This window comes from Perca flavescens, chromosome 1 (assembly GCF_004354835.1).
Source record: "Perca flavescens isolate YP-PL-M2 chromosome 1, PFLA_1.0, whole genome shotgun sequence".
Classification (NCBI taxonomy): domain Eukaryota; kingdom Metazoa; phylum Chordata; class Actinopteri; order Perciformes; family Percidae; genus Perca; species Perca flavescens.
In genome coordinates this window covers 25,094,983-25,122,524 of record NC_041331.1, presented here as the reverse complement: position 1 = coordinate 25,122,524, position 27,542 = coordinate 25,094,983, and the positions used below count along the sequence as shown (strand labels likewise).

General features: G+C 41.8%; 1 protein-coding gene across 2 annotated transcripts; it reads left to right on the top strand.

The window, feature by feature from the left end:
- Window positions 1–134: 134 nt before the first annotated feature.
- Window positions 135–27,305, top strand: mtmr10 (myotubularin related protein 10). Of its 2 annotated transcripts, none has more exons than XM_028574285.1 (16): window positions 135–896; window positions 10,754–10,814; window positions 13,564–13,700; window positions 14,267–14,339; window positions 15,800–15,942; window positions 17,951–18,044; window positions 18,134–18,281; window positions 18,617–18,704; window positions 18,930–19,018; window positions 19,298–19,428; window positions 19,826–19,895; window positions 20,415–20,485; window positions 20,824–20,996; window positions 21,092–21,262; window positions 22,904–23,086; window positions 24,009–27,305. In XM_028574285.1, the coding sequence occupies exons 1-16, from the start codon at window positions 840–842 to the stop codon at window positions 24,603–24,605; spliced, it is 2,286 nt and encodes a 761-aa protein (XP_028430086.1). In that variant the 5' UTR covers window positions 135–839; the 3' UTR covers window positions 24,606–27,305. The 2 variants fall into 2 exon arrangements, with proteins under 2 accessions (XP_028430086.1, XP_028430075.1); XM_028574274.1 differs by having other exon boundaries at window positions 24,006–27,305.
- Window positions 27,306–27,542: the final 237 nt, after the last annotated feature.

Genomic DNA, 27,542 nt, shown 5'->3' with positions numbered 1-27,542 from the left:
CTTAACCACTCGAGGTGAAATGCCTAACCGCAACCAATCGAGCAGCTTCGTAGGGCGGGTCTTGGCGTGGCCATAGTGGGATTCGTAATCTTGCCGCCCGTAAGCCTCTAAATCTGTCGATGTCTCATGGGAGTTGTAGTCCATGTGTGGCGTACTTGATGAAAGCTAACAAAATAATCGTCTTTTTATATTTTAAATGACAAAGCTAACAATGTTCACGATAACGTATAGTAGTATATACCAATTTGGCTAAGAATATGTGCAGAATACCCCACTGTACTGTTTCCGCTTTTCAGAAAGTTTGATAAAAGAATTTCTCGGTACAAAAATATAGCTCAACAGTGGAGCCCGGAAGTAGGGCTGGACCTCGGCTCTTTATAAACATGGCCGTTAAGTTCTTTACAGCATCAGGTTCTGCGTTTGGCTGAATTAGTTAGACATTCGGGAAGTCACTGAGGGAAACTAATACAGTAACAGGTGGAAAGAAAATGTAGACACACAACGGGCGCCTCTACATTATTTTTCATTGTTTTATCTTTGCGTGGAAACGGCATTTATAAACTTAATGTAGTACTTTATGCTAGCTAGCTAACCAAGCTAACGCAGACATCTCAACGTTAACTTCTGTCAACTTTTTTTTATCCAGCTAGCGTAATCTGCTACTTGACTGTTTATCGAAGTGGAGGAGTACCGTCGCTCGCAGGCTGCCTCGATGAATATTTTAACGTTACACACGGAAGTGTCGGATATACTCAGCTAAGGGCTGACCTAAACTTTATTGACGGTTGTTTTTCCCCCACTGGCAACAGCCAAGCGCCCTGGAAGGGAGAACATAAACAATGTTTTCTGTCAAACCCATGAAACCAACCTTCAAGTGTTATCTTCCCCCTGTACAGGTATGTAATGTTATTTTATTGCGACTGATAACAGCAAATGTAACTTTTCACGGTGGATGGTGCAGATACGATACCAGTGTCCAATAATTTGAATTAATTTAGGCTGAAGTTGTCGTTACTCGTGATTGGTGTGGAGGAAGGAAAGTTGATATTTGAACTGTGGTCAAGATTAAAAAAAGATATAGACCGAAAAAGAAGCACAGTCTGTATGCAGCCCTACTGACTTGCTGCTGTGGTGGTCGGAATAATTAAACTCTAAAATCAAGTTTTAATATTTAGAGTTTGAAACGGTGCACCGCCGCAAAGAAAATGCAGAAACTGAAACAGATTGGAAATGTTACTGGTGTTGTAAAATGGTGCTGCGGCTCCTTTAAGAGAGCTCCGTGCATGTGTAAACAAAAGAGGGGGGCAGAGAAAAAAAAGGAAGGAAGAAAGCAGACGGGGGAATGCGACCGGAGCAGAGTTGGTTAAATAAGTTAAGTTTTGTACACAGTGTATGAGTTCAAAATAAAACTCCAGACTAAAAGCCAAGCTCATTCTTTCGCTCACCAGTAACGGGATTTTAACCCCGACGTTATTTACCTTGTAACGTCGGCCCTGGAGGTAACGAGTCTCCCCTGGTTTTCCTGACTACGGTCGGGAAAAGAAGCAATCAGGAAAGGTTAACACTGGCGACCACGAAGGGACCGACAAAAGTACAACAAGAGCAGCAGTGGTGAGCATACACTGAAAATAACCGGTGAGATAAACCGGAGGAGTTAGCATAACCGTGCCTGCTTCTCTTACACTGATGAGAAGATAGCCAAGATGGCAGGCTCCAGTCAGCGTCTTGCGGCTGAAAGTAAACACATGTTCAGGGAAATGACCAGCTACTCCAACCCTTCCATGTCACTGACTGCCGTGGATGAAGTGGAAATAAAAACCGAATATTCGACCAAAAAAAGAAGACAAAATAACCCATTCTTTCTTGAGGAAGAGACTGATACATTAACACAGAATGCAAGTGAAATAAGCTATATCCCCATTCAACCATTGAAGTTATCAGACACTAATCCATTCAAAAATGATGTGTTAAGAGACTGTGGGACAGACGTGCGCTGCAGAGACCCATGCTCACACGTGCATACGGATGAAGTTTGTAGGCAGCCGGCAGTGCCATTAGCAGCAACTGTTGCAATGCCCAGTACAAACCCCTTTGGCCCTGCTCACCCAGGGAGTTTCATTCATAGCACTCCTGTCTCCTGTCATCCCCCATGCCTTTCAGGCTCACAGTGGCACACACCTGGCTGTAATGCACTCAAAGACAATGACCCTGGTGATACATTGCAGCAAAATGATAATCCAGGAATACAGATTGAGCCCCTCTCCCCAAGTGTGAACAGCGTAAATCACGTGTTTGCTGGCCCAATCCTACACGTCAGCCTTCATCTGAGAGTGAGGATGACTACGATTACAGAGAAAGAGTCCCCACTCTACGTCCCGGCCAGTATGATGGCACCACACCGTGGAAGGAGTTCCTACACCGATTTGAGAGCTGTGCCAAGGCAAATAACTGGACTGAAAAGACTAGGGCTGTCCAATTAAAGTTTTGCCTAGTTGGTGCAGCAGGGGCAATCGTCCACAGGAATCCACGGTCACATCAGTGGGACTACAGCCGCCTGGTGGAGGAAGTCGAAACTGCTTATGGCCCCTCTTCAGAGCATGCTGCTGCAGTGGCTATTGAACTGAGACAGCGCGTTCGCATGCCAGACGAGGCTCTCCATGAGTTACGAGATGACATATACGGCAAAGTGTCAGTGGCTTACAGCGACAGGACCGAGAAAGAGCAGGATGCCATCGGTGTTGAAATCTTCACTCATGCAATAGGGGATAGAGAGATTGTGCAGAAGTTGTTGGAAAAGCGGCCCCACACACTAGCTCAAGCTTACGACATTGCCCGTCGCTATGAGACCACTAGGCGAGCAGCATCACATGTCACCAGCCTCATGCATTCAGGGCTACACAGCCTGGTAGAGCAGAAACCACGCACTGCTATGGTCAGGGAAGGAGCTGAGCGTGGGGTGACAGGTGCCGTTGTGACTAACAACAACGCACACTGTGGATTTCAACGCACACCAGCCCCAGCGTAAAAACTATAAGGACATTAAATGGGAAGAAATTCACTGTCACAACTGCTCAGGCATCGGTCACATCAAGAGGAATTGCCCTTCACCAAGGAAGACCACCAGAGGTCAGCCCCAACAGTTTCCCATGAGAGCTCAGAGCCCACTGTGCTCCACGTTAAAGCGCATAGTCAGGAAATGAGCATTCATCTGACAATTCAGGAACTGGAGATCTGTGCTGTTCTGGATAGTGGGCGGAGGAGCGTTTTGCCCCTGCACCATTATAACGCCATCCACTCAAATGCTCGACCATCACTTCAGCCATCGACTGTAAAGACACTGCTGGGGTTGGGCCTGGTGATGTTCCTGTCATTGGGGAGGCGTACATTCCCGTCCAGATCAACAACCGACAGGTGGCGTGCTTTTCCTGGTGGCGGACATTGCTGGTGAAGAGGCCCTCCTCGCCATCCATTCCTCGTTCAGGCCCAAGCACGCCTTGATTTTGGAAATAACCCGCATCGTACTGTTTGGGGAAGAGGTGCCATATTTCCACGCCATGAGCAGACCAAGGATGCCGCACGCGGTGAGAGTCGCCCGGACTGTGGTGGTCGAGGCTGGATTGGAGTATGTTATAAGAGGTAACACCCATATTAAAGAACACCTACAAGGGGAAGTGATGCTGAGCCCCACCAAAGGCTTTGTAGAGAAACACAAAGTGCTAGTCGCCCGGTGCTGGTGGAAGCTCAACCTTTTAAGAGCGTGCCTCTCCGCATCTTCAATCCTGGGAATACAGCTGTAACCATAAAGCGGGAGTTATTGTGGGTTTCCTTCAACCTGCAGAAGCCATTCAGCCGGCCAACATTACAGCCAAGGCCAGGCAGTCAGAGCACCCTACTGTTCCCCAGCACCTGCACGAGCTCTACAACCAGAGTGCAGCAGAGCTCGACCGAGAGGAGCGGCTCCAGCTAGCCCAGCTGCTGTGCACCTACGGCGGTGTATTCTCGACTGGACCTAGCGATCTTGGCCGCACGAGCCTGGTGCAGCATGACATCATGACACGGCCAGGAGCTGCTGTCAAGCAGCCACCACGTCGAATGGCATGGGAAAAGCAGCAGGATGCTGACCAACAAGTGGAGCAGAGCCTGGAAGCTGGGAGGGTCCGTTGTAGCAACAGCAGCTGGGCTTCACCCATCGTGATGGTGCGTAAAAGGATGGAACGCATACCGTCTCTGTGTGGACTACAGAGCACTTAACGACTGCACAATAAAGGATGCTTATCCGCTGCCCCGTATCCAGGACACATTGGACACCCTCTCCACTGCCAAATGGTTCAGTACGCTGGACCTTGCTTCTGGATACTGGCAAGTTGAGCTGACCCCCCGAGCCCGCCGAGCAGCTGCTTTCTGCACCAGGAACGGGCTGTTTGAATGGAATGTCATGCCGTTTGGATTATGTAACGCCCAGCTACATTCCAACGGCTGATGGACCGTGGTGTTGGCTGGCCTGCAGTGGGAGACGTGCCTTGTGTACTTGGACGACATAATTGTACTGGGTCGGGATGTGTCGGAGATGCTTCAGCGTCTTGACCAAGTTTTTGAAAGGTTGCAGCAAGCCAACCTGAAGTTGAAGCCGGCAAAATGCTGCCTCTTCCGCCGTGAAGTGGCCTATCTGGGTCACATAGTTTCAGAACAGGGGTGGTCACGGACCCCACCAAAGTACAGAAGGTTCAGGAGTGGCCTACACCCACATCAGTCCAGGAGGTCCGTCAATTCATCGGCCTGGCATCATACTACCGACGATTCGTGAGGGATTTTGCCACGGTAGCTGAGCCCCTCCACGCCCTGACCAAGAAATATGCTCGGTTCCAGTGGACGACGGAGTGTCAAGAGGCATTTGACAGACTCAAGCATCTGCTAACCACCGCGCCAGTTCTGGGCTACCCTTTAGACCAGGGACACATGATACTGGACACTGATGCAAGTGACGTTGGCATTGGTGCTGTCCTGTCTCAAGCTCAGCAGGGCAGGGGCGTGTGCTGGCGACGGGAGCCGCAAATTGTCCAAAACTGAACAGAACTACTGTACCACAAAGGCGCGAACTGTTAGCCGTAGTGGAGTTCACATCACATTTTCGACAGTACCTCCTGGGGCGTCCTTTTAGGGTGCGTACGGACCATAGCAGTCTCCGTTGGCTGACAAAGATGAAGGAGCCGGAAGGTCAGCTTGCCAGATGGTTGGAGAAACTGGGTGAATACGACTTTGAGATCATCCATCATCCAGGCCGCTTGCACAACAATGCCGACAGCCTCTCCAGGCAGCCGTGTCGCCAATCCTGCCCATGTAAGCTTCCAGGACCCCCTTTATCCAAAAAGACCGTCTGCCACCAAGCGGTGCAATGTGAGTTGGACTCTGTCATCAGCCAGGCGAGTCAGAGTCCAGTGGGGGTAGAGGGCTCGTTAGCCCCGACAATGGAGAGTCCAGTGGGGTAGAGGGCTCGTTAGCCCCGACAATGGAGAGTCCAGTGGGGGTAAATTTCAAACCCCAAGAGAAGATTAATGTGGCTAAGACCAGTGAGGCTGCATTTTTCTGTGGTTGGTCCCCGGAGGAGCTGCAGCAGGCACAGGAAGCTGATATTGACATTGCACCTATCAGGGCTTGGATGGAGGCTGGTGGAGAGCGGCCCACATGGGTTGCAGTCTCACCATGCAGTCCAGCCACAAAGACATATTGGAGCCAGTGGAGGCGGCTCTACATCCGAAATGGAATCCTTGTCAGGCGGTTCTATTGTCTGGATGACACCCAGTTTTATCCACAAATTGTGCTACCACGTGTCCTCCAACCTGATGTCATGAGGCAGATGCATGATGGACCAATTGGTGGACATTTTGGTGTTGAGCGTGCCGTATACGGCTTCAAACTCGATTCTACTGGTACCGGATGAGGGAGGATGTCACTCTCTGGTGTCGGACCTGCACCAGCTGTGCGTCTAAAGCCAGACCCCGCAAGACACCGCAGGCCCCTATGGGGACCATCAGGGTAGGGAGCCCCCATGGAGCGGGTCGCTTTGGACATTATGGGGCCACTGAATGAGACAGAGCGTCACAACGGCTATGTGCTTGTGATACAGGATTACTTCACAAAATGGGTAGAGGCGTTTCCCCTGCCAAATGATAAGGCCGAAAGTGTAGCTGGAGTGCTTGCCTCGGAGTGGGTGTGCCGTTATGGAGCACCGCAGGCGTTGCACAGCGACCAAGGTCGGAATTTGAATCCCAAGTATTCCAGAAAATGTGCACACTGTTTGGCATTGAAAAAACACACACTACACCGTTCCGACCACAGTCTGATGGCCAGGTGGAGCGGTTCAATTCCACCTTGCAGAAGATCTTAGCCACAACAGCTGAGCGCTGTCACTGGGACTGGGATCTCATGATTCCTTATGCAGTCATGGCCTACAGAGCAACAAGGCACAGTGCTACTGGTTTCAGCCCAAACTACATGATGTTCGCAGGGAAGTCAGCGAACCGGTGGACCTGGTAACCGGCCTGCCCCTGACTCTGACACTGTCCCCACGGCCCCAGTATGTCCAGCACCTGCGTGAACGGTTGGAGCTGGCACATCAGATCGCCAGGGATGCGCTCGGCGTAGTCTGCGGGCGTGCAAAGAGACAGTATGACAAGAACTGTTGCCGCACGCAATATCAAGTTGGAGATACTGTGTGGTATCTCATCAAGGGTACAAGGAAAGTAAAAAATAAAGTCAGGAAGTTCCTCCCATCATATGAGGGGCCATTCTTCATCCTAGGGCAGCTGGATGACCTAGTCTATCGCATTCAAAAAGGGCCAAAGACCAAAGCGAAAGTGGTTCATCATGACCAGTTGAAACCTTATCGCAGCCGTGACTCACTGGACAACTCTTGGGCCAAGGAGCTTGCTCAAGGCTGGACACCTGTGGAGGTGTCACCCCCAGCCTTGGACACAGATACTGCAGACCCAGACCTCGTCGGACTGTTCTCCAAGACGAAGCGTGGAGGAGACTTCTTGTGGCATCCTGAACCAAGCAGGGGACACACCGGCTGGTAACCCCACTGTCCCCCACCCGTCATTCCGCTGAGGACCCTCAGGATAGTGGGGTGGCGGACTGGAACCATCTCAACAGGTTTCGTTCTCAAAGGCCAGGTCGTCAACAAAGACCCCCAGCCAGGTTTGGAGAGTGGGTGTCTCACTAAGTTCATTGGACTCATGGACAATTTAAAAAAATAAGGATAACTTTTCAGTTAAAAAAAAGTTATGAGGGTGAATTTTTATATTGCTTGTAGCTAACAGTTGTTTTTTTTACATGTGTTCATGCTAAAAAAAAAACTTAGGAGTTATTGGGTCCATCCAGTTATTTCTTTTTATCATTTAGATGCTTGATCGCCTATATTATTTAGGTTACCTTGTGACTTGTGTAATATGCATGCCCTACCACAACATGTTTACGCCGCTAGAAGGATTGCCTCTGTCCATTGAGAAACGCCACCAGTGACTATTGCCCGTAGTAATGGACTGTGAAATACTGATTAGGCCTATACTGACCCACTGAGGTGGACTTATTGCAAACGAGGGCTGTATACCTGTTACAGAAAGGTGTTATTTTACTGGAGTGGAATTAAGTTGTAATATCCATCCAGAGTGGGGGGGGTAGTGTTGTAAAATGGTGCTGCGGCTCCTTTAAGAGAGCTCCGTGCATGTGTAAACAAAAGAGGGGGCAGAGAAAAAAAAAGGAAGGAAGAAAGCAGACGGGGAATGCGACCGGAGCAGAGTTGGTTAAATAAGTTAAGTTTTGTACACAGTGTATGAGTTCAAAATAAAACTCCAGACTAAAAGCCAAGCTCATTCTTTCGCTCACCAGTAACGGGATTTTAACCCCGACGTTATTTACCTTGTAACGTCGGCCCTGGAGGTAACGAGTCTCCCCTGGTTTTCCTGACTACGGTCGGGAAAAGAAGCAATCAGGAAAGGTTAACACTGGTTAGAATTTCCAAATCAAATTTGGAGAAGTGAGACTTGTATGGAGAATCTTATTTCGTTTTTAAAAGGAGAATAAGTAGGCTTGCCAGTATGTACTTCTCGAGACCGCAAATCAAAGCGTTTGCCTAAAGACGCTAGTGCAACAACCCAAACATGACTATGATATTACTACTGTGTTTGTACTGGCAAAGTCAAGACTAGTGTTGGGAAGTGTTTTGTATTAAGATAAAAAAAAAATTCTATTGCCATTTTTATTTAAAAGCAATAATGCGTCAATGTATGTATTCGAGTTTAACATCATTATATAGTCGTGGGCATGCTCCGGTCTTGGTAATAACCACATACAAATTGCAAACTAAAATATACTAAAAATATACTAATTGCCTATATAGGTAAAAGCTTCAAATCGAGGATTAAATGCACTGAAAATATTGCACATTAATCAGAGAATATTAATGCTGCACTAAATGCTGATTCAGTTTTCATGAATGGCCTTTACACTCTGAGGGGATGCATTTTATGTCGAAATGTTATCGGTATCGCCTCCGATACTGTCTAAAACGCTGGTATCGGTAAGTACTGGAGTTTATGCACCGATTCGATACCACGTAATAAAGCCCTAAAGGAAATTACGTTAAAGTAGTTTATTTATGTTCTTTTTCCGTTATAACTGACTGTCAAACTGGATAATAAAAGAAACTTCTGTGGCATTCATTGTTTGTTTGTTCATGTTTCAGAGCCAGACAGACAACAAAGATATTAATCATATCACATCCATACAGGGATAGTAGTATACAGTTGTTAAAACATAATAAAATATATGACCCACTGGTATTGGATTGGTACGCAAGTTCAGGTATCAGAATCGGAAGCAAAAAATTGTATCGGACCATCTCTAATTTTATGTTGGGAAGTTCCAGCACTTGGCTTATTTAACAAAATATGCTCTGACCATTTCAATATGTTTTTTCATGAACAATGCAGTCCTAGTATTTGGGTTTGTTTTAGCTGTGTACTCCAACACATTGGATTTTAAATAAAGCAATACCTTTGCGGTTTAAGTGCTAACTTTTAGTTTTAATTTAAAAATATTTACACAAACATCTAATGAACTAGATTCAAAACTGTCGCCCTTTTATACATAACCTAAAGTGTAAAAAATGCTGTGATTCTGTACTCTTTCACCCCATACACTCTTATAGCTGAAAGTCAGCACTTTAACCTCCTAGTCATTCATTTATTGGAAATACGCGTTCTGGAGTAGAGGGAACAATGAAAAACACATGAATGTCCAAACACTTATAGGCTGTCACTGTATCTGCAAGTGTGCGCAGTATTTGAGGATTTATAGCATTATTATTATTATTATTATTATTATTATTATTATTATTATATACCATCATCAAGTTTGCTGATCAGGGCCTGACCTGCTGGTTTCAGGACAACAACATAGTACTCATGAATGTCAGCAAGACCAAAGAGGTGATAATAGACTTTGGTAAGAAGCAGGGAAGGAACTACGCCCCCCTTAATATCAAAAGGTCTTTGGTGGAGAGGGTGGACAGTTTAAAGTACATCACGAGGGTCTTGGAGCATAGAGTGGTTTGTTTTGCTGAACACACAATAGGCGGTGCCCTACCCTGCCTAAAGGATATTTACACCAGGCATTGCAAGAAAAAGGAAGATCCAAACCACCTGGGTAACAGCTTTTTCTCTCTGTACGATTTAATGTGTCAAATTAAATTGATTGATAGTTGACTGCTGTGTATCTTTGGTTCTTCTAGTTCTATAAACAGATTGCACCAGTTGCTTACTACATGTTGTAACTGTTTTTGTAACATGAATTCAAAAAAACAAATCATAACAGCTCTCAGGATGTTCAACATGGTCTATGGCGACCATGAATTTTAAGAGTGTTTGGAATTTGCAAGCCATATTACAAGTCTCCTTTTTAAAAAAAAAAAAAAAATCAGTTCTACACTTAATGCTTTAGTGCGTAACTTTTTGATATTAATGAACGTCCGTTACATTCAAGCCAGTGCCAAATGAGTTGCTACAAAGCTAATTAAGACTATCAGCTCCACACAACTCTCTCTGTATTTCTCAGTATGGCTATGTTCAGAAGATTGTCGTCCGGTGACTTTCCCGAGCAGAAACTCAAGTGAAGATAATTACCGCTTCTGAAGAGTTCATCATACTAGCAACTGCGTGGAGGAGGGGACGCGCTGATCATGTGGCCGCGCAGACAGTTTTGTTGTCATTACTTAGAATTCTTCATGGGGGCGGCAGAAACTACGCACTATATAGCTTTAAAGGCAATTATTATTTCAAATTGTGTTTACAACCCACCTTGAAATGACACATTTTTGCCATTATTCATTAACCATTCGACAAGCTAGCGTTTAACTAGTCTATATTGACAACGTTTCATTTACGGGATTGTTCAGGTGCTGTTTTAGTTGGCACAACTAAAACAACTTTTGAACGTACACATGTTCCACCAAAACAAGTTGGAGGAACAGAGGCACCATTGCTCCGTCCGGCGATTAGCACCGCCCAAGACGATTAGCACCGCCCAAGACGATTGTGATTGGTTTAAAAGAAATGCCAATAAACCAGAGCATGTTTTTCTCTTATCCCGCAATGTTGTGTGGACTAGCTAGACCTTCCAGCCCTGTGGAGGGAAGGTCTGACAATGCCACACTAGTGTTTAACTAACTCTAATGTGACATCTGCTTTTTCTCTAGACTGATGTGAAGAAAACTATTGAACCGCCTATTAAAAAGTTGGAGCCCAAGTTAATTCAAGGTAAGTCTATCTTCTGCATTATCCTGAGAATATTTGTATTCACAAAAAATGTTTACTTATTGCTTGATACATAATCAGATGCTTGTTCAGTTTCTGTCATTATCACTTTTAGATATCTTAGACATCTCACTTGTTTGCTTAGTGCGTAACTTTTTGATATTAATAAACGTCTGTTACATTCAAGCCATTGCCAAATGAGTTGCTACAAAGCTAATTAAGACTATCAACTCCACAAAACTCTGTATTTCTCAGTATGGCTAGGTTCAAAAGATTGTTGTTAGGTGACTTTCCCACGCGGAAACTCGAGTGAAGATAATTACCTCTTCTGAAGAGTCCATCGTGTTTTTTTAATCATCCGTGTCCATCCTTTGCTACTAGTAACTGCGTGGCGGAGGAGGCGGGGCAGTGCACGGTCACGTGAGGCTTGTATCATGTGACGCGCCAACAGTTTTGTTATTACTTAGAATTCCTCATGGGGGACGCAGAAACTACGCACTATAGCTTTAAAAGTGGCTGTACTTGAAATACTAAAAATAAATAGTTTCCCCACACGGCTCTCGCAGACTGTTCACAAATATGTGACATATTTTTGTCACGGCCACATGCACGAAAATGCATGCGTGGCCAGACTGGCTATCAATAAAAAGAACAGACAAGCTCGAATTTACACCACACGCTGAGGGAGTGTGACTTAATTATCGGCTCAGGGCGCCATTACCCCACTATATCTTTACATCGTTTCCACCTCTCAGTTGTGGAAAGTTTTTTTTACCAGAAACAATTGCTTTATAACTCTTAAAATTGGTTTTAAGTATGGAGTTCCTAATTCTCTCAAGCTGTGCCAATCCGTGTAGTGAGATAAAAAACTGGAGCAGCAGGAAAGCCTTCATTTCAATGTTTTACTCTGATTCTGGTCTGAGCAGTTGATTTGGGAGCCTCATGGGAGTGGCTCAACACACCCTTTGTATTGTGTTACATTGTGTGTTATTTGGAGTAAAAACAGTCTAAAAGAGAGAGAAGTCTCATTAGTTGTTTGTCAATTATCAATATCTTTTTAAAGGTCCTTGAAGTACTCTTAAAAAAGAATCTACATTTGCAAACCTGCTGTACTTTTGCTAAGGTTGAGGTTGACATGAGAATTTTTATTGAGTACCTGCTAAAGGGCTGGTAAAACAAACAAACTTGACATCCATTCCAAAGCAGCATTTACCACTTAGGGGTTGTCGTTGCTTTCCCATCTTGATTTTGGAGCGGGACATAAAAACAGGTTTCATGTTGGTTTCAGCCTACTTGTTTTTAACATACTGTGCATTTGCTACATGCTGCTCTGAGGCAGTCCTTTGATCTGAATGCGTCTGTACGACTCCACCGCTGCCCCGGCTGTCATCTTTTCAATATCCCTGGGGCAACTTTTTATAGCAACATTAATGATTTGTAGTCATGTTAAGCGATAAGGGTCATGTTACTCATAAGAGATATGAAAATATGCCTTGTGCTTGCATGTGGCACTTTGTGCAGGGCATTTTGGCTTTGGGTATAGTAGCTTTAGCTTTTTAAAATAATTTAGCTTTTGTTTTTGAAAAATAGCCTTTAACAACCATGCTACTCTTATAGAAAAGCACTGGCGACAGATGAGATATTTGTAAGTGACCTCACAATCCTGCTTGATTGTCCGAGTCCGGCCCGTGTCCAACAGAGCAGTAACCGAACCCGACGTGGGCCCGACAGGCATTAAGATATTTATGTCCGAGCCTGACCAGAGCCCGACACAGTTAAAATCTTTTTTTTTTTTCTCATACTAATGACACCTGTACGTTTGTTTATGTGGACAGCCCGCTTTTATTAAGCAACTGTAGGAAGGCATTTGGAAATGTCAATAGATGAGCGCATCAGCGCACACGGGGAAACAAGCGCACGTTAACACAGGTGCACAGTTGGCTTCCTACATAATAAGCTGTTTTAAATTTAAAATGTTCAATGCCTTATCGCGCTGATGTGACCAAGCCCTACCCGAACCCGAACATCATTTCTAAATATGTGTCCGAAGCCGGGCCGGGTATCCGTCCTCTAGTGTACATGGTTAAATGTTTCAATTCAATTTTATTGTCATTGACACAATGTGCAGCAGGCACATATGTAACAAAATGTAGGTCATTGCTTTCCAACAAACAGTGCACATACACAGTAGATTAAAAAAACAACACATTATCAACATTATTTACAGACTCAGAATTATTGTCAATTTCATTATATTATAAATGTGCAAATTTTTGTAAATGTACGAAGGAACAACAGAAAAGGTGAGGGTAGAAAGAGGTGGATGGAGGACAATTACTGTAAGAAAGCAATGTAAAAAACGTAAGATAACTTTGTGGTCACTGTTATAACGGCAAAAAAGAAATTATAGGTACTTTTACTATTACACATTTCTTTCTCTGAAAATATTAGATATTTTATTACAATTTATACAAATTAGTAATGATTGGATAAAATTTCATTATTTTGATAACAAACTAATAAATAGCTTTAATGAGCTTTATTTCTTGTTTGAGTCTGAGGAATTTAGTAAAGGATTGCACATAGCTTAGTAGAATGTCAACTACTGGTATGTTCAGAAACTCAAAGCTAAGCCAATTAATCTTAATCTTATTTACTTTGTAATTTTCACTTTATGTATTCTTCCTTAAACTGTAGTGGTAGACTGTAGGTTTTACACTCACATCTTTTTCTCTCATTTGTTTGTCTCCAGGGGAGATAGTAGTTAATGAGGTGAATTTTGTGAGGAAATGCATCAGCGCTGAAAGCAGCCAGGATGACCTTTGGGGGAAGTTGATATGCACCAACTTTAAGGTCTCCTTCATCCCTCAAGATGCCCCTTCTAAACAGGTATTTGTGTAGTCTGACTTTAAATCAGTCAAAATGTGCTGTTTTGGATATTTAGTCATTCTTAAAAGTAAAACATATAAGGCTGTTGGTCTGATGCCATGACAGACTGTCAAAATCAATGTTTTGTAACTTCCTCATGCACTTCTTTAAAGTGTCGGTTTTATCAGGCTTCATACTAAGAATGGCCTCCTATGGATACGGTTTTATCTTTTATATTTGGGAAATCTATTGGTGGAACCAGCATACTGCTGTATAGCTTCAATACTTGTATTTCTATAGCCATGTTTGTATGTGCAGTGCAGTGCAGCTGGCAAGGAGGAAGGAAAACGTGTGTACTTTCCTGCACTACATTGTTGGTGATATCGCACAAGAAGTAAAAGAACAGACGTCATTTCCAGCTATGCGGAATGTGTTCCCATAATAAACAGAACTTGATCATTACTCAGTCTGAGCGGATAAGCTCTGTCTACCCACCAGTATTTTAGATAATATTTCAGTGAGTTATGGGTGTAAAATAATGTCTACATAATGTCACACATACTTTTTGTTGTTTGCCTTTACCACAGAAGTCCCAGTTGTCCCACCTTCTGCTTGGAGAACACGACATCCCCCTCACCTGTCTGGAGCAAGTAGTAACCGGTACATTTGGTGTTACATAACATTCATGGCAAAACCTTAACTTTTTTTTTCTGCAGGTTTGCTATTGTCATGTTTGACATTCACCTACTGATTTCCATGTGCATTTCTTGTTACCAGAACCCAAATTTTATTTCAAAATGTATCATTTTGTCTAATCAGTAGCCAGAATACCCCAACTATAACTTTCCTAATGGTATTAAGAAGCAAGCTAATGTTAGCATTTTGCTTAGTCTCTTACTAAATCGCCTGTTTCAGAACAAACATTTAGCATCCTTCCTACTGTCATTTTACAAAAGTGAGCTACAATCAGAGTTAAAGTTAGATGGGCCCCCCAATTAATCTTTGACAGCTTGGGTGACTGGTCTCATTTGTTGGTCTTTCCTGGTCAGCAATGTGATAACAAGTGATGGAACAGCTAAGGCAGTGTTTAGTGGCAGTGCAGCCTGGCCGGGATTAGCCGTGTTTATAGATCTCATTGCTGTCGATTGCTGACCCTGCATGGCCAACTGCCCAGAGCAAGGTCTGTTGTGTTACAGTGATGAAGCATGAGGCTTTGTTTTATCAAGCTTGTTTTTGACCTGTCTGGGTTACTGAAGACAACATTCTCATTATTATTAATACTAATAAATCTTAATAATTAGGGCCAAAAATTGATTTTCCAATTCAAATTGATCTTCATTTGAATGATCCGATAATGATTCATAAAATACAGAGATTGATCTTTTAACCCTAAGAGAAGCGCGGGACCGCCGGCAATCTTGGCCAATGTTATGGTCTTTAACAAGCTGTAGCTCCATTTTAAAGGTCCCATGGCATGAAAACATTACATGTTTTTAACATTAATAGGTGTTCCCCCAGCCTGCCTATGGTCCCCCAGTGGTTAGAAATGGTGATAGGTGTAAACCAAGCCCTGGGTATCCTGCTCTGCCTTTTGAGAAAATGAAAGCTCAGATGGGCCGATCTGGAATCTTGCTCCTTATGAGGTCATAAGGAGCAAGGTTACCTCCCCTTTCTCTGCTTTGCCCGCCCAGAGAATTTGGCTCACCCATGAGAGAGAGACATCATGGCTTTCAAACGAGCAAAGAGGCAGTTGGTCAAGGCCACACCCCCACCCTCCACCTTGCTCCTCCCTCTCTCCTCCTTAATAGCTACAGACACATAAATGGCACATACTAAGAAAAGCTCATCGTGGGACTGGCTCTAATGGCTGTAATTCTGCACCAAGGCTGAATTTCGGGAAAGAGACTTCAGATACAGTATTAGGGGACCACTAAGGTCTATATAAAAGCATCCAAAGAACACCATGTGATGGGACCTTTTAAAGCTAGACTGAAGATCTTGATAATATATGAAGATTACATCTCAAGACATCCATTGGTAGCAACCATGTCATGCTAGCCAAGCTTAGCATTCACATCTGCAGGAAGTTCTAGTCATATTTTTTTGTTTGTTCCTCTCAGCAAATGATACAAAGGGGAAGAAGAAAGTATTGGGGTCAAACCAGAAGCTGAAGTTCAACCCGACAGAGCTCATCCTCTATTGCAAAGACTTGCGCATCATTAGGTTCTGCTTTGATGAGGCTGGGCCTGAGAGTGCCAAAAAGGTGAGTGATACTGAAATGAGTTTTATATAAAATCCAGTAATGTTATGCTGGTCTTTTTAAAGTATCAGAATAATCCTTGTCAGACTCGTATCGACTTTAGGTCTAGGTGGGTCTTGAGCTGACTAAATGAAAATGGCCAAATACTGTATATGAAATGCCAAAAACAACCTGTCTGTAACCTTCAAATGAATAATTGGTTAGTATTAACCATTTATTCCCTTTTTTCTCAGTTCCCCCTGTCCATTTCACTGTTACTTGTTGCTGACCAACTTTTCCTTTCCTGACTGTGTAAGCCTACTACATATACACAATCAGTTTCAGTGCTATGACCACTTCCTCAGCAACAAGGATATGTATACCATACCAACTTTGATGTGTCACTTTCACACCCTCCATCTGACTAGAACAACTAACTACTTAAAAGGCATTTTCAGTGTGGCCATTAGCCAAACTGTGAATAAGACACAATGAGAACAATGCTTATTCAAGGCAAAGAAACTAAGAATGATCCTGATTGTAGGATCAGCTGGCAGCGTGACTCTGACTCCTCTCCTGCACAGAGAGATTAGATGGACAGATGTTTCATTCTTCAGATTAGAGTGTAGTTGAGGGACCTGTAAATCAGCAACATATTAGTAGCCATTCAACTAACAAATTATTCTCAATACCAGTGTAGATTGATTAAACTCCCTTTTTAGGAAGAAACCTCGGACATACCCAGGCTCTTGGTAGGCTTTCATTTTAAATCCAGCTAAAATAATTTAATAAGAACAGAAATTGTGGCCAACTGTCATGCAGCCTTAAAGGCCAGGTTGTCAGTTGTGTAGTGGGTTGAACTGTTGTGGTAACTAGCAGCAACTCCGGCTTTGACTGAATTTACGAAGACTTAAAAGCCCCTTTTTTTTTTAAGGCAAAAATCAAACCTGGAAGTTGTCACCTTCGACAGAACTTGCCCTGGGAACATGTGATTGCTTGATAGTTATACTTAACCAACTGAAAACACAGCCAACAGTAACAAAACAAACATTCAGCACTCTCACGCTCTCTAAGCACAGATGTGGAATTAAAATCATTGTGGTATCTGAAGTTGTAGAAGGCCTGGAAATAGACATGTATTTGTGAATTATGTGCACAAAGGTCTTCAGGAGCACTTGGCTCCCTGCAGCCTCTCTACATGACCCACAAGAGTAAGGCAGCTGTATATCTCTAATCTCTACAGTGTGCCAATGAAATGGACATAAATGTGAATGTACATAGTTGCACGTCTGATCTCCCATGTCATCTGGGAGCGGTTGTGAGTAGGTTTTGGAGGACTTGCAGCTCCATAGCACATGCATTTGGATTAAACCGCATTAAAGTATGGCACTGCATTGGACAGTCTCATGACCACGACCAGTGTTAAGTCTCAATTTAATTTTTTTCAAAATGCACTATTCCCCTTATTTTATGTATTCTAGTACTTACAACAGAATATGGAAGAATGATTATGTACTGTATAGAGCACTCAAACTAGAAATGATTCTTCCCTCCCTCACTCCTGCATGTAATTACAGTGTGAACCTAAAACGAGGCGCAGTTCTTTTTTTCTTTGTGACATATGGAATTAACCCAACCGATAATAGGTTATTTTGCCATAGGAAATTACAGAGTTGGGAGCAGACACACGCACGCACGCGCCTTTTCTGTGTCCTCATGTTATTCACAGCTTTACTACTGAATGGACTGCTTTGTGTGACTCTAGTGGAGCCACAGGAAGATTCAGTCCTGTAAAACCAGAGCAGTAGGATTTCTTTTAAATATTTGCTTTCCCAGGTTTCACCTATTCTTGTGATTGTATGGTTAAAGAATGTACCTCATTTTAGCACTATGAGTGTACCAGAGTTTGAAAGCTGAATGGTTGTGATGAAACCTAATCTGCCTTGATCATTTTTAATTGATTCCTCAATTCAGCTGAACATCTAATGTATTGTACTGTATGTCCCATAAAAGTAATGTTCTGCTATTCTAGGTTTGCCTTGCTATTGCCCACTATTCACATCCAGCTGATCTTCAACTGCTGTTTGGCTTTGAGTATCAAGGGCGGCGATACCATGCATCTAAAGGTATGTATATATCAATTTCAAATTTGACTATCCATGTTTAATTTCTCCACGTTATGCACCAGAAGTAATCTCAGTGTATCTATTTCCAGAAAAGCACGTCAATGGTTCCGCCCCTCGAGGAGGATTAAGGACCCCCATTTTTGACCTTCCATCAGACTGGGATCGCGAGATCAAGAGAACTGGGGCATCAGAGTGGAGGGTGTGCTCCATCAACGAGAGTTATGTCATCTCACAAAGGTTTTCATCTCTTGTTTGTTTTATGATAGTTGTCGTAGGCGGAGTATGTCTGTAGCACCTTCACTTGGCCTTAGTTGTTACAGACCCATGAAGCAACACACTTATTCATATGAAAAAGATGGGCATAGATAAGTGATACAATATACTATATAGCCTAAATGTTAATTTTCTACATTAGGATGTCCTTTATTTTCTGACTAAGATTGGAGGTTGTGGGAAACATGAAAATACTTTTTCTTAGATATATTTTCCTGTTTTCTGTTTCGTTTTATTTTAGTGGTGTCCTGTTTTTGATTTCTGTGTAACACCAGTCTTTCACTCATTCTTCTTTTTAGTCTTCCAGAGTACATTGTGGTCCCAGTTTCTCTGGCAGATCAGGATCTAAAGCAGTACTCCATATTCTTCACTGATCAGCGCATCCCGGTGAGTTTTCTGATATCTCCATTTAACAGTGTGCTGGTTGTCTAGCTTTGCTTAGGAATACTTCCTTTATTCCTTTCCGTTATTTATTATTAGGCCTATAATGTAATTTTATTAGCACATACGAGGGTCACCAATAGAGTTATTTGTAATCATTATCTGTCAGTTCCAAGTACCTTCCAGTTTGATTGATCAGAGCACTGATTTTATGTCCATTCTACCTTGTAGCTCTGGTGCTGGAATCACCCAAATGGAAGTGCTCTTGTCCGCATGGCCAACATAAGTGATCCATTGCAACAAAAGAAGATCGATCAAAAGTATACTAAACTCCTCTACTTTATTCAGATTCAGAACATGGAATAAATGTGTTGTTTCTACTCTGTTTCACACTGTAATTCAATAACCACCAACAGATGTTCAACTACAGCAGAGGAATAATAAAATATTGAGATTTGATACAATTCAGTATACAGTTTTTTGGTAATAAACGGGTTATGCTAATGTTCTGAATATACAAATGATGTATTGGTAAGATGTTGCTTCAGCTGTTTTTAAGACCTCCTTAACCCAGTCATCGATGTTTTGTGTTGTGGTAGGGTCTTCACTGCCATCACAAAAAGCCACCCACAGCGCAGTGAAGTCATCCGGTATGATCTAGACAAGTTGCTGCCTAACATCCAGGACATCCAGAGTGCCTTTGTTAAAGTCAGGCAGATCTGTGTCATAGGTGAGCCTCAATGCCACTTTCAATAGTAACTGTTGATAACCTCTGCAATTATCCATACACCTTTTGTGTGAAATATATCTCAATGCACATTTATTTTAAGTGAAAATGGAAAGGATTTCTTGACATGCTTTGTATAATTTTATAGGCGTACAAGGTTTTTAACTATTTTTTTTTTTTTTCTTCTCTAAAGATTATTTTTTTGGGCTTTTCCATCTTTAATTTTTGACAGGACAGCTAGGTGAGAAATGGTAGAGAGGGGGATGACTTGCAGGAAATTGTCACAGGTCGGATTAAAACCCTGGACCTCTGCGTCGAGGCATAAACCTCTCAGTATATGTGCGCCTGCTGTACCACTGACCCAACCCGGCCACTGTTTAACTTTTTTGATTTCGTGCAGATCCTTTTGAGGAGTCAGAAGAGCGGTGGCTCTCATCAATTGAAAACTCACGATGGCTGGAGTACGTCAGGTATGTAAACAACCTAAAGCTGTATGATGGCTCTTTATAAACTATATTGTTATAAACAGTGTAGTTTATGTGGTGAAAATTAAGTGCCAAAATTAAAAGGTTTTGCTGGCCTTCACGACATTTCTGTTACCCTTGTAGAACAAAACATACCTGCATAAACATCTTTTTATTTTTTTTGTATTGTCGTATGAGATGCATTTACACTCATTACATTCATTACACATCCAATAATGTATCTATGGAAGTACATTGTATGTATATTTCTATGCTGTTTTGTATAAATTTACACTCATGAGATTAGTTGCAGCATGATTATTCTGCCTCAAAATCAATGTTCTGCTTGCCTGGGCCATTAGTAGCACAAGCACAAAATATGACTTGAAACTTATGAAGTTTATATCTTGCCAAGACACTGATGTTTTTCTTTGGTACACCGTACAAAGCTGGTAACTTAGAAAATAGTACTACATGTTTTTCAAAATCTGTTTTAAAACACTTATGCTCCGTTTGTGACTCAAGGGCTTTCCTGAAACATTCAGCTGATATAGTGTACAACTTGGATGGAAAAAATGCTTCAGTCATTCTTCAAGGTAACACTCTTTCTTTTGTAATATTAGTCCCCATGTTATTTTGAGTGCAAGCCTCACAGTTTCAAGCCAGGGTTTTACACAGCTACAGCATTTCTTTATTCTTTACTTTACTGCATTGTACATGACGGTGAACTTAACTTTTGATTTTCTTATACCATTATTTGTGATAGTGTACCAATGCTTGACTTCAAACACATGCACACCAGCCAAAGTACATTTAAAATATTGTGGTCAAATTCCAATCATTACCATATTATAGCCATCAGTGTCCTCGGAAGTGCTTTCCTTGCAAACCGCTTGTTTAAGATTTTTGTTTCTCTTTTGATCTACTTGTACAGAGGAGGAAGACCGAGACCTGAACTGTGTAGTGTCCTCCTTGGTGCAGCTCATGTTGGACCCTCATTATCGCAGCCTCATTGGCTTTCAGAGTTTGGTGCAGAAGGAGTGGGTGATGGCTGGCCATCGCTTCTTGGACAGATGCAACCACTTAAAGAAGAATGAAAAAGAGGAGGTATTTGACTGACAGTAAATAACCCACTCCTAGATCTAATAGAAATGCTAAGACTTTAGTGCTTCTTGTTGTTTTTCTCTGTTCTCTCGGTCTAGTCCCCACTGTTCCTGCTGTTCCTGGACTGCGTGTGGCAAATGATGAACCAGTACCCAGCAGCATTCGAGTTCACAGAGGCCTATCTGACAGTACTGAGTGACAGCATGTGGATCCCACTCTTCAGTACTTTTCTCTTCAATTCTCCCCAACAACGAGCTCAGCACTTGATAGTGAGATAAACACACACACGATTGCATATTAATTTATTTAGTTGAGTTTAATAAATATATTTATACATGGAAATACCACAGTGAACAATGCTGTGCACCAAATGCAACATATTCCACCATAATCCTTAATATGTTTAAATCAATTAAATGAGAACATTTTGTTGTTTTAAAGCTATAGTACATAGTTTTCTGTTGCCTCCATGAGGAATTCTAAGTAATGAAGACAAAACTGTCGGTGTGTCCACATGATACAAACCTTGCGTGATCACGCAACACCCCCAACCCTCCACGCAGTTACTAGTAGCCAAGGAGGACACAGAGGATAAAAAAATAAAACATTATAGATAGATATAAGTTTATTTGATATAGCACCTTTTTACAGACAAAGTCCCAAAGTGCTTCACATGATAAACATTTGTAAAAATACAGAACAATCCAACAGAAAATAAACAAGGGAAAAAAGAAAATAATTATTGAAAGACCAATGAAAATCATTTCAACAATTAAAACCTAAAACCCAAAGTTTACAAACAAGAGTCAAAAGCGAATTTAAACAAATGTCTTCAGCTGCTTTTTAAAATCTTCAACAGAGACGGCAGAACATAAGACAGCAGGAAGGGCGTTCCACAGGTTTGGAGCCACTGCTTCTAAGGAACGGTCACCTTTTAGTTTTTAAACGAGTGCGTGGGACCACCAGTAATCCTTGGTTAGAAGACCTGAGGGACGTTAGTAGTGTACAGATGCAGCAGGTCTGAGATATAAACAGGTGCCAGACCATGCAAAGCATTATAAGCCAGAACAAGAACTTTAAATTGGATCCGCAACTTGATCGGAAGCCAATGTAATGAGTATAAAATTGGAGTGATGTGCGACATCCTGCTGGACCTGGTCAACAGCCTAGCAGCAGAGTTCTGGACTAGTTGTAGGCGATCCTGGGACGACTTGCTAAGACAAGTGAAAATGGAGTTGCAGTAATCAAGCCGGGATGATATAAATCCATGATGGACTCTTCAGAAGAGGTAATTATCTTCACTTGAGTGCGTGTGTGCGAAAGTCGCCGGACGACACATTTTCTGAACCGTCGTACTGAGAAATACAGAGAGAGTTGTGTAGGGCTTTGTAGCAACTCATTTGGGAATGGCTTGAATGTAACAAATCAAAAAGTTATGCACTACAGCTTTAAATTACAACAAACCCAAATCTTTACACAACAAAAAAAACAACTCATGATTTGATTTGTGCTTGCTTAAAAGTCAGAATGTGTTCATATGTGAAAATGCCATGTCTGTGTCAGTAGTCCAAGAAGAATAAAAAAACGCATGTTATAATTCCAGGTGATGGTGTGTAAAAAAAGCAATATGTTTTTGTGGTATCCTCTCATGTCAAAGACTATAATTTCCTTCTGTGTGTGTCAGATAACTGACAGGAAACAGTGCTACGTAATGCACACAGACGAGCACACATTTAGCTGTGGTCTGGAAAGTAACTAAATGAATTGACAAAAGCAAATTATGGCAGTTGTGTTTTTTGTTTACGTACATGGATTGTTCTCTCAAGTCTGTACACAGTATTATACCGAAAACATTATTATACACACTGAAAATCTTCCAAAGTATAAATAACCTTGTGTTTACTCTACAGGACTTTGCCAAGAATAAAGCCATCCCTCAAGGAGAAGAGCAGGCTGTGTATTTCCCTCCTGTTTGGGACTGGTCGCAGCAGTTCTCCACCAAAGACCAGACCCTCTTTAACAACCCCATGTACGTAGGCAAAGGAGCGGCCTGTGTTCAGAATGGAGAAGTGAAAACCTTCAGACGCACAAAGGTATATAACACACTGAGCTCTACATGTTTCTAGGGGTAGTAGCTGGTAGCAGCAGCAGTAGTAGTTGTATGCTAACTTCTTTTACTACCCTGGATATATGACAAACGCTGGAATTTCAGAGTAGACTTTCAACCTTTAGTTTAATGGTTTTCCCGTTTACAGTCATGTAGCCTATTTTTGGTGCTAGTTACACGGCTGCACCCAAAACCATCAATATACCAAGTATTACACTCTTGTCCTTGTACTTTCTTTTCGTATTGGTTAATGCACAAGTACTTCTTACCGCAGTTTAATTTCCTTTTTTTTCCTCAGGAATAGAAGAAATAAGAAGAAATATGTAGTATTTTTTGAAGTTGGTTATTAGAGGTTGTCCTTTCCTTTTTGTTTTGCAAGGTCGATATCATAGAGTGTAAATACAGTGTAGCTTCCTCTGTGACTGTGATTTCTAAGTAGTTTAAAGGTGCTCGCCGCACAATAGCCTTTGTATTTTCAAGATCAGACTAGGATCTATAATGATGTGTAGGTATTTTCGAAATGGGTCACCTCAATCCTCTGACCTCCTTACAGTTACCTCAAGGTGGTAGGTGTTACTATTTTCATACTGTATGAATTTTGCTGAAATGCACAAAGTTTCTGATGGGCGTAAATGTTTAACTTGACTAATCCATCCAGTCAGCAGTTTTAATTATTGCTGCTGAGATTTTATGGGCACAGTTTTGTTTTCGTGTCATCAGCAACTTCTGAAAACGCACAGAACGTGAATTATTACACACCGTTTTTAAAAGTATTGTTTTAGCACCGGTATAGGAAAAAACCCAAATGATGCCCAACCCTAGTCATGCACGCAGGTGGAGATGTACTAATTGAGTGAGCTTTGGTTAGAATTCATTCTCACTAAGCATGTGTGTCCTTCCTTCAGCAGAAAACCTACAGTTCCACATTGCGAGGAACGCCTGCATCTCTGCGCAATGGACTGAAGATTGGAGAGGATTCATTGACCCGACGGGGCTCTCTGGTGTCGGAGCTGAAGCCTGATTTTTCACCGGTGAAAGACGAAAGCCCGTCGGAGCGCTTCTTCCGAGACTGGTTCTCTCGAGCTGCTGACCAGCAGGGCCTCCTGATTCCCCTGCTCTTGCCCTCACACATGGCTCTCTGGAAGCTTTACTTTCTACGCTGGGTTCCTGAAGCCTGCATTCCCAAAGGAGGCCCCATCACTGCCTACCACAAGCTTTCCCAACTGGTCGATGAAATTGAGATACTGCAGAGCAAGCTCAGGCAGTATAAGGGACCCAGTGGCAGCATGCCACTCCCCAACCCAAGTAGGCCCTTGTCAGACCAAAGGAGGATGTATTTTAAGGCCACTTCCCCTACACCTCCAGACTTTCTTACCTCCTCCTTTCCTTTCACCCCAATGGGAAACCTATGTCGCCGCAGTTTTCAAGGGACCCCCATTAGCAAATTTCTAAACGGGGCGAAGATTTGGCTCTCTACAGAGACTCTTGCTAATGACTCTCTCTGAACACACAGTGCTTTAGGGCTCACCTTTCTGTGCTCAGTACAGGTTTGTGTAACAATTATCATCTTATTTTCTATTACCTCTTTCTTAAAAAGGAAAATGAGAAATGGAAAAAACTAACTTTGGACTTCTGATTTGTAATAATTTATAAGCTAGAATTTGCACCGTTGATGCTGCATTGAATTCTGAGGTAATTTCTAAACTGAAGTGTCTCTCTCTTTAGGACTGAATCATTATTGTCCAGTTATTGTTACAGTTGAGGAATTCAGATTAACCAAAGCACATCCTCCTCATTGGCCAGTGAGTTGTTACTGTGAGGTCTCTTCTGACTGTGAAAGCTCATCATACTCAATGCATTTGTATAATAGATGTGTCTACTTCAGCTTAGGTCTTCCTCAAGATTTAAGAAAAGAAAAGTGCTCTGTTTTTTGCTTAGTGTACCCACACAAGAAGACTTTTGGATATTTAATTTTTCAAGTTGAGAGCTTCCTCTCCAAGATTTACTTGTGATTTAATGCACATTTTAAAGTAATAATTAAACTTGAACTAAGAATGTGTGTGTAGCAATGCCATCAGTTTAGTTGTCCTTTTGTTGAATTCTCGTTTGTCAGTAAGACTTCCCCACTGTAATGGACTTGGATAAATGTAATCTAAAAAGTAATGCTTGAAATTAGAAAATGCCCGTGTTTTCTGCAGCAGCAATGATGCATTTCACTGAACATGGATTTATACTAAAGAGGATTAGGGCCACATGTGAAAATGTTATTCAAGTTCTGAGTTTAAAGTTAGTTTTCTTTTTAAGTTAAAAAATAAATAAAAAAATGTCAGATTTCTGACTTTAAACTTGGAACTCAAATTAATTTTCTCACATGTGGCTCTAATCCTCTTTTGTGGATTTCAACGTACTCAATTTGTTTATACCTTCCAGGAAAAGTAATTATAATATTTTACCTAGATTTTATTATATTTTTCAGAAAGAGGAACAGAAAATAACACTGCTAAGTATTTTACTATGTGGTAAAAACAAAGATCTGGCCTGGTTGAATGTAATGAGGCGTTTCTTTTCTTCCTTTTTTTTTTTTCTTTGCACAAACTGCTATGTGATCCAAGTGCCCATATTTTATTTAATGGCTGTGTTGGCGTTTCACTGTAAGCTACAAATAGTGCAAGTTCAGGGTCTTACTTTGTAGATTTACTCTATTTTTAAAGCAGAGAAAAGGGCCTATATTTTTAGTCGAGCTGTGAGGACTTCAATCTGTGGTAGATATTTCCTCTTCTCTTTTTTTGAAGGGGTTTTATTAAACTTTTATAGAGGCCTTCTGGTAAGGCACTGAGGAGAAACTATTCATATTAACTGTAGCTGAATGGATAAATATTTGAAAGCAAAGGGACAGACAAGGAAAATATCAGCAATAAATCATCTGGATAGCAAGTGTCATAAATACACTGTGTGTGTCTAATTTTGACATTTTAGAATAAAAAATGACATAGTTGGCAACTATAACGACAGTCCATACAGGCTGTTTAAAGAAAAGCCTGATATTTGTACATAGGGAAAAGTTAAACCTACTGTACCAATAACAATACTTTGTAATACATTTTGTAAAAAACATGTGTTCCTGTTTCCAGCTAATGCTACTCTGCTTAGAGGAATAATATAATAGGAAACAGTGAAGCGATAAGGTTACTGTACTTCCAGTCAGGATTGCGATGGTGAGATTAATGCATTAAGATTAACAGGATTTTATCGTGCAATCAGAGAATTTTCTGGCAAGCTAAACTTCCAATGCGCTGCAAAGACTTTATTTGGAGACTCTTAAAAATGTCTGCCTGGGAAGTTTACCACCTGCTGAACTAGAGAGTGGTTTGAGACACATCAGGGGGAAATGGATCTGTCATCCAGTGTCTATTTAAAACTGGCGAGGAACTAGCACTGTGTAATATCCTAATGTCCTAAAATAACAGTATAAGCATTTAATATCCAAGCCCTTTTGTAATTTTAAATATACGACCACTGGACAGACTCAACATCTGTCCTATCACACAGAAGCATCGATCTTGGATGCTAGAATTACCAGTTTCCAATGATATTCAGATTAACTCTTTGGCAATAACTAGTTCAGGTGTCTTTTGATATAGATGTGTATAGTGTGAGTGCAGAACCTGCTCTCCCAAATGCTATTAATTGCACATGTTACTCAACATATAGGATAGTTTGGTTTAATGTGGTTGTTGAATATAATTTTTGCAAATATAAATACTGTATATGCTTGAAATCTTGTAATTCATAGTTTTGATTAATGGTACTTAATAACTCTTATCATTGTTTTAGTCTTAATATTTTCTGGAGAGATATTTATATGCTGTGTTCTTCCACTAATTCACAATGTTGCACTCTGCTGTAATTGCATGATGACCGTGCTTCCACTGTGGCACAGTTTGATATTGATGAGCAGCAGATGTATTTATTCAGTTATGCAAATGTTCCTTAAGAGGGATGCAAGTGCTACTGTACATCCCCTGTGCCTTTTTGGGAAGATTGACCATTTTTGTAACTATATTCTATATCTGTTGACTTATTTTAGTTTTCAATTCTTTAAATCTAGTTAAATACAGTAGTACTGCACTGAAGCTGTTTTTCCTAACAGAAAATAAGGCTCAAAGGTGTACCAGTAACAAACCATTACATTATTTTTCAAATGAGTTTGTGTACTGGCTTTTATTTCAATGTGTTTTTGCTTTTGTGTTTTTTTTGTCTATTAACGTCAGACAGTGTAAACCCCCCTCCCATTTATCACAAACTACATGAACAATGTGCCAAAAGGACTTTCAATAATGGTTGTACGATTAGAGAGGATGGGTAACATTTCATTACTGCGAAGTTAAGAAAACACAACTGTTGGTTCCCAGCCCAGCCCAGCTCATAACATAAACGTATTC